We start from the raw sequence: 10,844 nt of genomic DNA on the forward strand, positions 1-10,844 counted from the left end.
ACTTGACTAAAGCATTTTGAACACCATTTTTATGGTCGATCATTTGGCAAATGCCACTTTTCATCAGTTATTTATGTTTGTTGCCGGTTCTGTTGTTGTTGTCGTTGTCGTTACAATAAAAACACGCACAACAATTTGGCCATAGAAATAACTGTTAACATTGTTATGGTAGTTCACAGTTTGTGGCTGTTTCTATTCTTTGCAGACGACACCGGCCATCGACCGACTGAGGCATTGGAAGAAGTAGTAGGGGTTTGAGAAGCCCCGTTTAGAGAAAGTTAATTGTCTAGCTATGAAATGAAATTGGTGAAATGCGTTTTTTCCCTCTCTCTCTCTTTCATATCGACTTCCTGAAAATGTCAAAAAAAAAGAATCAAAAGACATAAAGATGCTGATAATAGAGTTGTGATAATAATCGGAAGATTCCATATAAAAAAAGCAAAAATAATAATTTATGGCGAATGAAATCATGAACTTTCTAAAGAAGATTTATCTTAGGAATTTTCGAAACTTGTTATGTTTCGAAAAAAAAAACTTTTTATGAAAGAATACATGACTTGGAAAAAATACGAATATAGAATAAAAGTTGCGAAACCGGTATGACAGAATAAATAAAATATTGAATTAAATATTCAAATTCCAATGTAACAAAATTTATATTATTGATGAATTTTTAAATAGTTGTAGACTATTTCTGGAAATATCCATATTATATATTCTCGAAATACGCTCAATTTTTTTACTTCCAACTCAAAAAAATTAAAAAATGTTCGCCATTTTTCCATATACGAATTTAACATTTTCGTAAACAAATATTTAAAAAAATCCACGCTTATTTTTTTCACAAAAATATATTTAAACCAGTGAGCAGTATAGTCGGACGGTGCCGACCATACGATACCCTACACAACTATCACAGAACTCTATCTTTCTGCGGATTTTTATTCCGAGCCTGGGTAATATAAATGATGGTTGCACAAAAAATAAGTTTTCGGCCCAATCCATCTGGAGCGATCAGAAAAACCGACAAGAATTAAATTATTTCATCCCCTAAATATTAACCGATCTTTACCAATTGGTCCGAACCAATTATACATGCAAAATTTCGTGAAGATTGGTCCATAACTGTGGCCTGTATCGTGTTTACAAATTATAATGGACAGACGGACGGACGGACACACATGTCTAGATCGACTCAGCTAGTCGAGATATGACGATCGGTATACTTAAAGGTGGGTCTAGGTCCAATATTTCGCGGCGTTACAAACTCTTGGGGCTGCACAAAGCTATAAACATAGTTGTGTAGGGTATAAAAGTCCAAGCCAATTTTTTCCTCAAAAAATTTTTTTTTTTTTAAATCTCAAAATTTTTTTTTTTAATTTCTGAACCGATTTTCACGAAACATGACAGACATCACTCTAGGCTCAAGTCAGTACGTTACGGACGAAAATATATATGGTAGCTGTATCTAAATCTTAACCGATTTTCACGAAATTTGATAGACATCACTCTAGGGTCATGTCAGTACGTTATGCCAAATTTCGTGCAAATCGAACGATATATAGGGTCTTTGGCGCACCATTTAGATAAAATCGGAAGAAAATATATATGGAAGGTATATCTAATTCTGGACCGATTTTCACAAAACTTGACAGACATCATTCTAGGCTCAAGTCAGTACGTTATGCCAAATTTCGTGCAAATCGAAAGATATATAGGGTCTTTGGTGCACCAAATACATAAAATCGGACGAAACTATATATGGAAGCTATATCTAAATCGGGACAGATTTTCGCAAAATTTGCAGACATCATCCTAGGCTGAAGTCAGTACGTTGTGCCAAGTTTCGTGCAAATCGAAATATATATAGGGACTTTGATACACCATTTACATAAAATCGGACGAAAATATATATGGAAGCTATATCTAAATCTGGACAGACTGAACCGATTTTTCCCAATTTCAATAGAGTTCGTCCTTGGGCCAAATAAATGAGCTGTGTCAAATTTCATCAAATTTGGATTATAAATGCGATCTGTACTAAGTTTTCAGTCCACTTCATCGAAAAATGTAGTCGTTGTCTTTGACCACTACTGGAACCTCATGGAATATTTCAAAGTGATCAGCTCTATATAAACACCTGTAAAGATTTACGTATAACTCCCACATCCGAGTACATACGCTAATATAATTGGCTTCAATTTAAAGGTCAACCACTTCTCTTGGATCAACTCCTCGGATCTATGTCATTCAGGGGTAAATATATACGCCATAGAATACAAATTTTGTCATTTTTCACACAAAAGTCAGGGTCCATTTTACCTGCTAAATATTGACCGATATTTATCGAAATTGGCACGCTTATTCTTTGGCCCGATCCCCTTCTCCATTGCGGCCTCTGGAGCGACTAAAAGAACAGACACAAATTAAATATTTGGTCCAAAAACAATAGGGGTCTTCAATGGCCAGAACCCACCCTACATTCAAAATTTTGTCAAGATTGGTCCATAATTGTGGCCTGTATCGTGTTTACAAATTATAATGGACAGACGGACGGACGGACACACATTTCTAGATCGACTCAGCCAGTCGAGATATGACGATCGGTATACTTCAAGGTGGTTCTATGATCAATATTTCGCGGCGTTACAAACTTTTGAGGCTGCACAAAACTATAATATCCTGACAACATAGTTGTGTATCGCTCCTCAAATATATTTCTTAGAGATCGCACTCCTTAAAACTTAAAACTAAAAATAATCCTAGCCGGCTTACAATTTTATTAATAACTTCTTCCTCTTCTTCTTTATTTCTTTTGCAGATAACCGTTAATTAAAAAAAAAAACTCAATCAACATGTCTTTGGATGAAGTAAGTTTTCCCCCTTATGTTCCTTCTAGAAACCTAGCCTAACTCTATTTTTTGTTTTTCTTCTCCTCTCCAGCAATTCAATGCCGCCGCTGAAAGCGTCAAGACCATGACCAAGCGTCCCACCGACGAGGAGTTCTTGGAATTGTACGCCCTCTTCAAGCAAGCCACCGTTGGCGACAACACCACCGACAAGCCCGGTATGTTGGACTTGAAGGGCAAAGCCAAGTGGGAATGGTGGAACAAGCAAAAGGGCAAGACCCAAGAAGCCGCCAAGAAGGAATACATTGAATTCGCCGCCAAATTGGTTGCCAAATACGCCTAAGATGTTTCTACTGCTGTCCTGCTGTTTTTTCGTTTAGATGTTAAATGATCTATTTTTGTAATTGTTAAAAAATAATAATAAATATTTATTAAATTGAAAAAAATATACTTTGTTTTATATTAAAAATTAATTGCTAGTAAATATTGGAAAAAAAATATTTTTTTAGAAAATCGAGGATTATAAAAAATTGTTATTTTAAATTCTTTTCTATATTTATTTTCTTAAAGAAAATGTGTTCATAAAATCCAGGCTTATAATTTTTTTCTTAAAAATTATTTTTACAAAATTCAGACTTATAATATCGCTCTCATTTTTTTAGTCAAAAAAATCATAAAAACTGTCAATTTAATAGTCATATCTTTCGGATTAATCTCAACGTTGGTATTGTGTGTCCAAACCAGATATTTTTATTACAATATTTAATATATATATATATATATATAATTTTGTTTTTTATTCGCATATTTTATATTAGCATTAATTATTCTTGACACTTTACCCGGTTAGTCACTAGCCACTTCGAACCATTAAGAATTCAAATCAAAAGTCAAACCCTGGATTTCTAAATTGTGTTAAATACATTAATAGAATACCATCGGTCGTATAATACAGTATACAATGTCGAATTATTTAAAATATAGAATAGACATGGAAAAAATAGGCAAGGGGATTTTTTATACCCTTCACCACACTGTGGTACAGGCTAGTATGTCTTTGTGCATATGTTTGTAACTTGCAAAAGGAAACGAGATAGACACAAGGTTCCTTTTGAGAATATGCATAAAATCACTTTCTGAGTCGATTTACGCATGTCCGTCCGTCCGTCTATGTATTTTTGTGGTCGCATGTATTTTACAGGTCGCATTTATTATCCGATTTGGATGAAATTTAGCATAGGTCACTTATTTGGCCCAAGGACGGACCCTATTGAAATTGGGAAAAATCGGTTCAGATTTAGATATAGCTCCCATATATATTTTCGTTTGATTTAAGGTAAATGGTGCACCAAAGTCCCTGTATATGTTTTGATTTGCACGAAATTTGGCACCGTGTAATGAATTAGGTCTAGAATGATCTGTGTTAGGTTTCCTGAAAATCAGTTCAGATTTAGATGTAGCTCCCATATATATTATCGTCCGATTTAATGTAAATGGTGCACCAAAGTCCCTTAATATCTTTCGATTTGCACGAAATTTGACACAGCGTAATGAATTAGGTCTAGAATGATGTGTGTTAGGTTTCCTGAAAATCGGTTCAGGTTTAGATATAGCTCCCATATATATTTTCGTCCGATTTAAGGTCAATGGTGTACCAAAGTCCCTTAATATCTTGCGGTTTGCACGAAATTTGACACAGCGTAATGAATTAGGTCTAGAATGATGTGTGTTAAGTTTCGTGGAAATCGGTTCTGATGATGCGTGTTAGGTTTCCTGAAAATCGGTTCAGATTTAGATATAGATCCCATATATATTTTCTTCCGATTTAATGTAAATGGTGCACCAAAGTCCCTATATATATCTCGATTTGCACAAAATTTGGCAAAGCGTAATGAATTAGGTCTAGAATGCTGTGTGTTAAGTTTCGTGAAAATCGGTTCAGATTTAGATAAAGCTCCTATATATAGTTCCGTCCGATTTAAGGTAAATGGTGTACCAAAGTCCCTTAATATCTTTCGGTTTGCACGAAATGTGGCACAGCGTAATAAATTAGGTCTAGAATGATGTGTGTAAAGTTTCCTGAAATCGGTTCAGATTTAGATATAGCTTCTATATCTGACCAAATGAAAAATTTTGTATGGGTTGCAAAATGACATGTTTATGCATCCAATCTCATTTTACTGGTCCTTTAAAAATGCGACGTCTGTTAGGATTCATGAATATCCTGTTGAATATACCCAAAGTGGTGAAGGGTATCATATAGTCGGCCCCGTCCGACTTTACTACATTCCTTACTGGTTTTAAATTAGTTTTGAGGGGTCGATTCTAGGCGTAGAATTTTTAAAATTATTATTTAAGGGCTAATAGGAGAGGATTTTTTTTAGATAATTTTTTTCAAGGCTAATAATAGGCGGGGTGACGTAGGGGATGATAGATACCAAGCAACGTCTCTGATTGGCTTTAACTTTGCGAAGCCCAGGCTTATCTTGGTCCCACTTTCATCTTAATTGTGGACACTGACCTTCCCACGGTGTCACATGGGGTAACTATTTTCATCACCCGATGATATAGTGAGCTAATATGTGCCGCGAGTTCACCCATAAGAACAACACAATAGAGGTTTTTATTGGCCAGAACCCATCCTACATGCCAAATTTTGTGACGATTGGTCCATAACTGTGGCCTGTATCGTGTTTACAAATTATAATGGACAGACGGACGGACGGACACACATATCTAGATCGACTCAGCTAGTCGAGATATGACGATCGGTATACTTGAAGCTTGAAGGATCTAGGATCAATATTTCGCGGCGTTACAAACTCTTGGGGCTGCACAAAGCTATAATACCCTGACAACATAGTTGTGTAGGATATAAAAAGCAAAGAAAAAGAAAACCAAACCCCTCTAATGTTGACGACCCCCGCAAACGTATAAAGGACCACAATCTGTGAATCTGCACTTGGAATGTGAGCACGTTGTACAGAACAGGCGCAGTTTTCGCCTTGGCGAATGTACTCAAGAAATACAAAGGGAAAGGGACTGGCGTAAGTAAATCAGATGATTAAGCCCTGTATTATAGCTGCCATGAAACGAGACGAGAACGAGAAACGTCTCCAGATTCACTCCAGTAGATGAGTGAGTTGCTATAATCCGTATAAAAGCGAAGTTCTTCTACATCAGTCTTTTTTGTACCCATGCTCCGACGGAAGACAAAGATGAACAGACCAAAGACATATTTTACGAGCGCCTAGAAACAGCATATGACCGTTGACCTGGCCATGACATTAAAATTCGGCTAGGAGATTTTAATGCAAAAATCGGAATGGAAAATATCTTTGGCCCACCGTCGGAAAATTCAGCCTCCATGAAGAAACATCAGACAACGGCATGAGGTTGATTGACTTCGCGGCAGCAAAAAACATGGTAGTTAGCAGCACCAGATTCAAGCATATCGATATACACAAGGTCACTTGGATTTCTCCCGATCGAACAACGAGAAATCAAATCGATCATGTTGTGATAGACGGAAGGCATTCATCCAGTGTTTTATACGTCCGAGGATCGAATATCGATTGGGACCATTACCTTGTAGCAGCCAAAGTACGCACCCGTCTTAATGTAGCAGCAAAGGTGCGATCTAATGTAACACGGAAATTTGACGTCGAAAAGCTGCAAACACAAGAGGTAGCAGAGGCCTACTCCGCTCAACTTACCCAACTTCTTGACGAATGCCCCCCTTGTCCCGATAATAATATAGAAGCACATTGGCAGAGACGTACCCACTACCTACAAACTGCAGCAAAAGCAACACTTGGGTACCAAAAACCACCATCAAGAAATCCGTGGTACGATCAGGAGTGTCGGAATGCTACTGATATGAAAAACGCAGCGTATAGGGCAACCCTGCAGACAGTAGCAACACCTAATGCGATGGGGAACTATCGGGAAAAAAGGAGAGAGGAGAAAAAAGAAGAAAGAACAAGAAAAACGTGAGCATGAGCAAATCGCGATGTACAGGAGTCAGAATGAAGTCCAGAAATTTTACCAACGAGTAAAACACCAAACCGAAAGTTTTGGTGCAAGCACATCCTCCTGTAGAGATGAAGAAGGAAATCTGGAGACAGATAAAAACAGCGTGCTGAGGATCTGGAAGGAGCATTTCAAAAAACTTCTGCTTTCAAATAGTAACGGTGAAGTGGATACCCCAGAACCAATAATAGATGACGGTATAGAGTGTTTACCACCTAACCAAGATGAGGTCAGAATAGCAATCAATCGGCTGAAGAACAATAAAGCCGCAGGTGCCGATGGGTTACAAGCCGAACTATTCAAGTCTGGTGGTCAGAAGCTGGTAAGGACAATGCACCAGCTGATTAGTACAATTTGACTAGAAGAATGCATGCCCAATGATTGGAACCTCAGCATCCTGTGTGCCGTGCACAAAAAAGGAGACAAGACGATATGTACCAACCAAAGAGGAATAAGTCTCCTTCCCATCGCATATAAAGTGCTATCCAGCGTGCTGTGTAAACGACTGAAGCCAATGGTCAATGACATTATTGGACCATACCAATACGGCTCCAGACCTGGCAAATCCACCATTGACCAGATTTTCACTCTGCGCCAAATCCTGGAAAAAACCCACGAAAAACACATCGGCACATTCCACCTATTCGTCGATTATAAAGTCGCATTCGACAGACCTATCCGTTCAGAGATGTTTAAAGCCTTGTCTGCGTTTGGCATTAATGCAAAATTAATACGGCTATTCAGGATAACTTTAAGTGGCACAAGATCAGCAGTTAGAGTCGGAAAGGACCTCTCGTAGCTCTTTAATACCGAACGAGGATTCAGACAAGGTGATAATTTGTCGTGTGACCTTTTTAACATCCTGCTGGAAAAGGTCATACGAGAGGCAAAAGTGAACAGAAATGGCACTATGTACACCAAACAACACATGTTACTCGCCTACCCCGATGACATCGACATAATGGGTCGAACACTGAGAGCGGTAACAGCCACCTTTGAAGAAATTGAAAAGGAGTATGCCAAAGTGGGCCTGGCAGTAAACGGCGAGCAGACCAAGCTGATGGTATCAACGCGCAATACGTCCAGTAGACACGGACCAACTGTGGAACTTGAGAACTACAGCTTCGAAGTAGTCAAAGATTTTATATACCTTGGTACCGCCATAAATAAAACGAATGACATCAGTTTTGAAATTCGGGGAAGAATAGTGCTGGTCAACCCATGCTACTATGATCTGAGCAAACAACTCAAAATCACTCTACAAGACGCTGATACTACCCGTGCTGTTATATGGATCTGAAGCATGGATAGTTGCGCATGCAGATGAGACAGCTCTTGGAGTGTTTGAGAGGAAAATTCTCCGAAAGATCTATGGGCCGATCTACGTTGACGGTGAATGTCGCCGTCGAATGAACCATGAGTTTTACCAGCTATTCTCGGACATCGACATTGTTAGACGTATTGAGCTGCAGCGACTACGTTGGCTAGGTCATGTTGTGAGAATGGATGAAGATGCCCCAGCCCTGAAGGCATATAAAAGCGAACCAGCTGGTGGTTCACGCAGAAGGGGAAGGCCACGAATAAGATGAAAAGCTCAAGTGGAAGACAACATTGCCAAATATGGACTTTCAAATTGGAAAAACTGCGCAAAAGACCGACCCGCCTGGAAATCTTTTTTAAGCTCGGCTTATGGAACGAAAGTTCTGTCACAAGCCAGCTAAGTAAGTAATACAATTCGTGGGTTTCTTTTCATAGCTGTGTGAACTTAATGGGTTAATTTTAAATCACAGCTTGAAAGAAACATCTACAGGAAACAGGTTCTACCAGACAAAATATGAATGCTTATTGAAAACAATTGCAAAATTATTTAATGTATCTCACAGCGGACGATTCGTCGAAGTATGAAATTCTACTGGACGCTCAGTATATTTTTGTTAATCATATTAATATTAAATGATCGACAAAAGCGTAAAACCAAAGTAAGTGTCTCTATTTAATTTTAAATACAAATATAAGCATTTAATTTAATTTACTCCCGCACAGTGTGACCTGATTACTGACCACGGCTACCCCTGTGAAGAACACACCGTTCTCACCGCAGATGGTTATTTATTGACAATGTTCCGCATCCCTTATTCCCCGGTGGCGCAGAATAAAAATATCCCAAATAAACCACCTGTCCTGCTCATGCATTGTCTATTCTGTTCCTCGGATATTTTTCTCTTAAATGGACCCGATAATGGTCTACCCTTTATGTTGACGGATTATGGTTATGATGTTTGGTTGGGTAATGTTCGTGGGAATATTTATTCGCAACGCCATGTCGCACGATCTCCATGGTCTCTAGCATTTTGGAATTTTACTTTGAATGAATTGGGACGTTATGATTTGGCTGCCAAAATCGATTATATTACAACCCAGACGGCACAACCGAATTTACATTATGTCGGCTACTCTCAGGGTACCGCCTTGTTTGCTATTTTACTTTCCGAAATGCCTGAGTATGGTGAGAAAATCAAAACCACTCACTTCCTAAGTCAATGTGCATTTTTATGTCATCTCAAATCGTTGCCGATTTTAAGTCGTGCCGTGGTTTTGGCCAGGCCAGCAATGTCGTGGATGGGTATATTCTCCAGCCACTTGGTGGATCGATTTTTAAATACCATAGCCCCGCCCATATGCAAATTGTTTGAAACACCCTGCATTATGATCTTGAATTTTGTTGCCGGCTGGGATTCTCCGTACTTTAATAGGGTGAGTCTTATAAAATTCTACAAAAAATTTAGTCCAATAAATATCTTCAACCACCCTCAGACCCTTTTAGGTGACTTTTTGAGAGCAACCCCGGCCGTTGCCGGCAACCTTCAGACAATGCATTTCTTTCAATCCATAATCTATTGTGAATTTCGAAAATATGATTTTGGCCACAGAGGAAATTTGAAGCGGTATGGACAACCCCAACCACCCAGCTATAAATTGGAGAAGATTCATCTTGAGACACCCATCAATATATTCTATGCCGATAATGATTACTTTGTGTCTCTGAAAGATGTCCAGCATATGTTCCAGATTCTGGGGAATCGCACGAAATTGTATCGAGTCCAATATCCGAAATATAATCATTTTGATCTGGTATTGGCAACGAATGTCAAAGAAGTCATCAACGATTGTATTGTGGATAAAATTCAGGAGTATGAGCGGCGTTCGTTTAATGGTAGTTTGTGTAAACATTTTAATAAAAATCCATTTTGAGAAAAAAAAAACTATTTTTAAATAAATCCAATACTATATTAAGACCTTAAAAACATTTAAAAACATCCATTCTTAATCTTAGACCACAAAATTATTTTTAAACCAATGAGCGGAGCAGTATAGTCGGACGGGGCCGACCATACGCTACCCTACCTGCGGATGTTAATTCTGAGCCTGGGCAATAGTTCGCGATATTTGCACCCTATTGCCCGATTAGAGGTCAATATTTAATACAGCCCCTCTAATTACCTGTCCCGATTCCCTTCACTGTGGGCTGTGTTGTGATGTTCGGCTTATAATTGTCGACTCGAAAAACACACAAGAAAATAACTTTTCGGTCCACTTCATCCCAAAATTATTATCTAATCATCACGGAAATTATAGGCGTTGTCTTTGACCATACCTGGACCCTCGTGGAAAATTTCAAGCCGATCAGAGCTATATTTTCGCCTTCCAGTGTGGAAATTGGTTATTAAATAATATCTCAGTATGGAAGCACCTGTAAATATTTAAGTGTAACTCCCACATCCGAGTGCATATTGTCGTATGTAATTGGTATCAATTTAAAGGCCAATCACTCCTCTTCAGGAGTCCTTCAGGAGTAAATTAATACGCTATAGAATACAATTTTTGTAATTTGTCACACAAAACTCAGGGTCCATTTGTCCCGCTAAATATTGACCGATCTTCATCAAAACAGGCATGCTTATT

At 38.3% G+C, this 10,844-nt stretch overlaps 2 protein-coding genes across 2 annotated transcripts; both read left to right on the forward strand.

Annotated features, from left to right (window-relative positions):
* The first annotated feature begins 2,831 nt into the window (after window positions 1–2,831).
* On the forward strand, window positions 2,832–3,192 carry LOC133328365 (acyl-CoA-binding protein homolog). Its single transcript, XM_061536936.1, has 2 exons — window positions 2,832–2,870; window positions 2,944–3,192. Exons 1-2 carry the CDS (start codon window positions 2,856–2,858, stop codon window positions 3,190–3,192), a joined length of 264 nt encoding a protein of 87 aa, XP_061392920.1. The 5' UTR covers window positions 2,832–2,855.
* Window positions 3,193–8,782: 5,590 nt separating this feature from the next.
* Window positions 8,783–10,095, forward strand: LOC133328366 (lipase 3-like; the record flags this gene model as incomplete). The annotated part of the gene is made up of 3 exons (XM_061536937.1): window positions 8,783–8,860; window positions 8,925–9,635; window positions 9,696–10,095. Coding segments are annotated over exons 1-3 (1,189 nt in total), but the record flags the coding sequence as incomplete, so codon positions are not given.
* Window positions 10,096–10,844: the final 749 nt, after the last annotated feature.

The sequence above is a fragment of the Musca vetustissima genome, unplaced genomic scaffold, assembly GCF_032173495.1.
Source record: "Musca vetustissima isolate MV318-11 ecotype Yass unplaced genomic scaffold, APGP_CSIRO_Mvet_v1 utg205638, whole genome shotgun sequence".
Taxonomy (NCBI): domain Eukaryota; kingdom Metazoa; phylum Arthropoda; class Insecta; order Diptera; family Muscidae; genus Musca; species Musca vetustissima.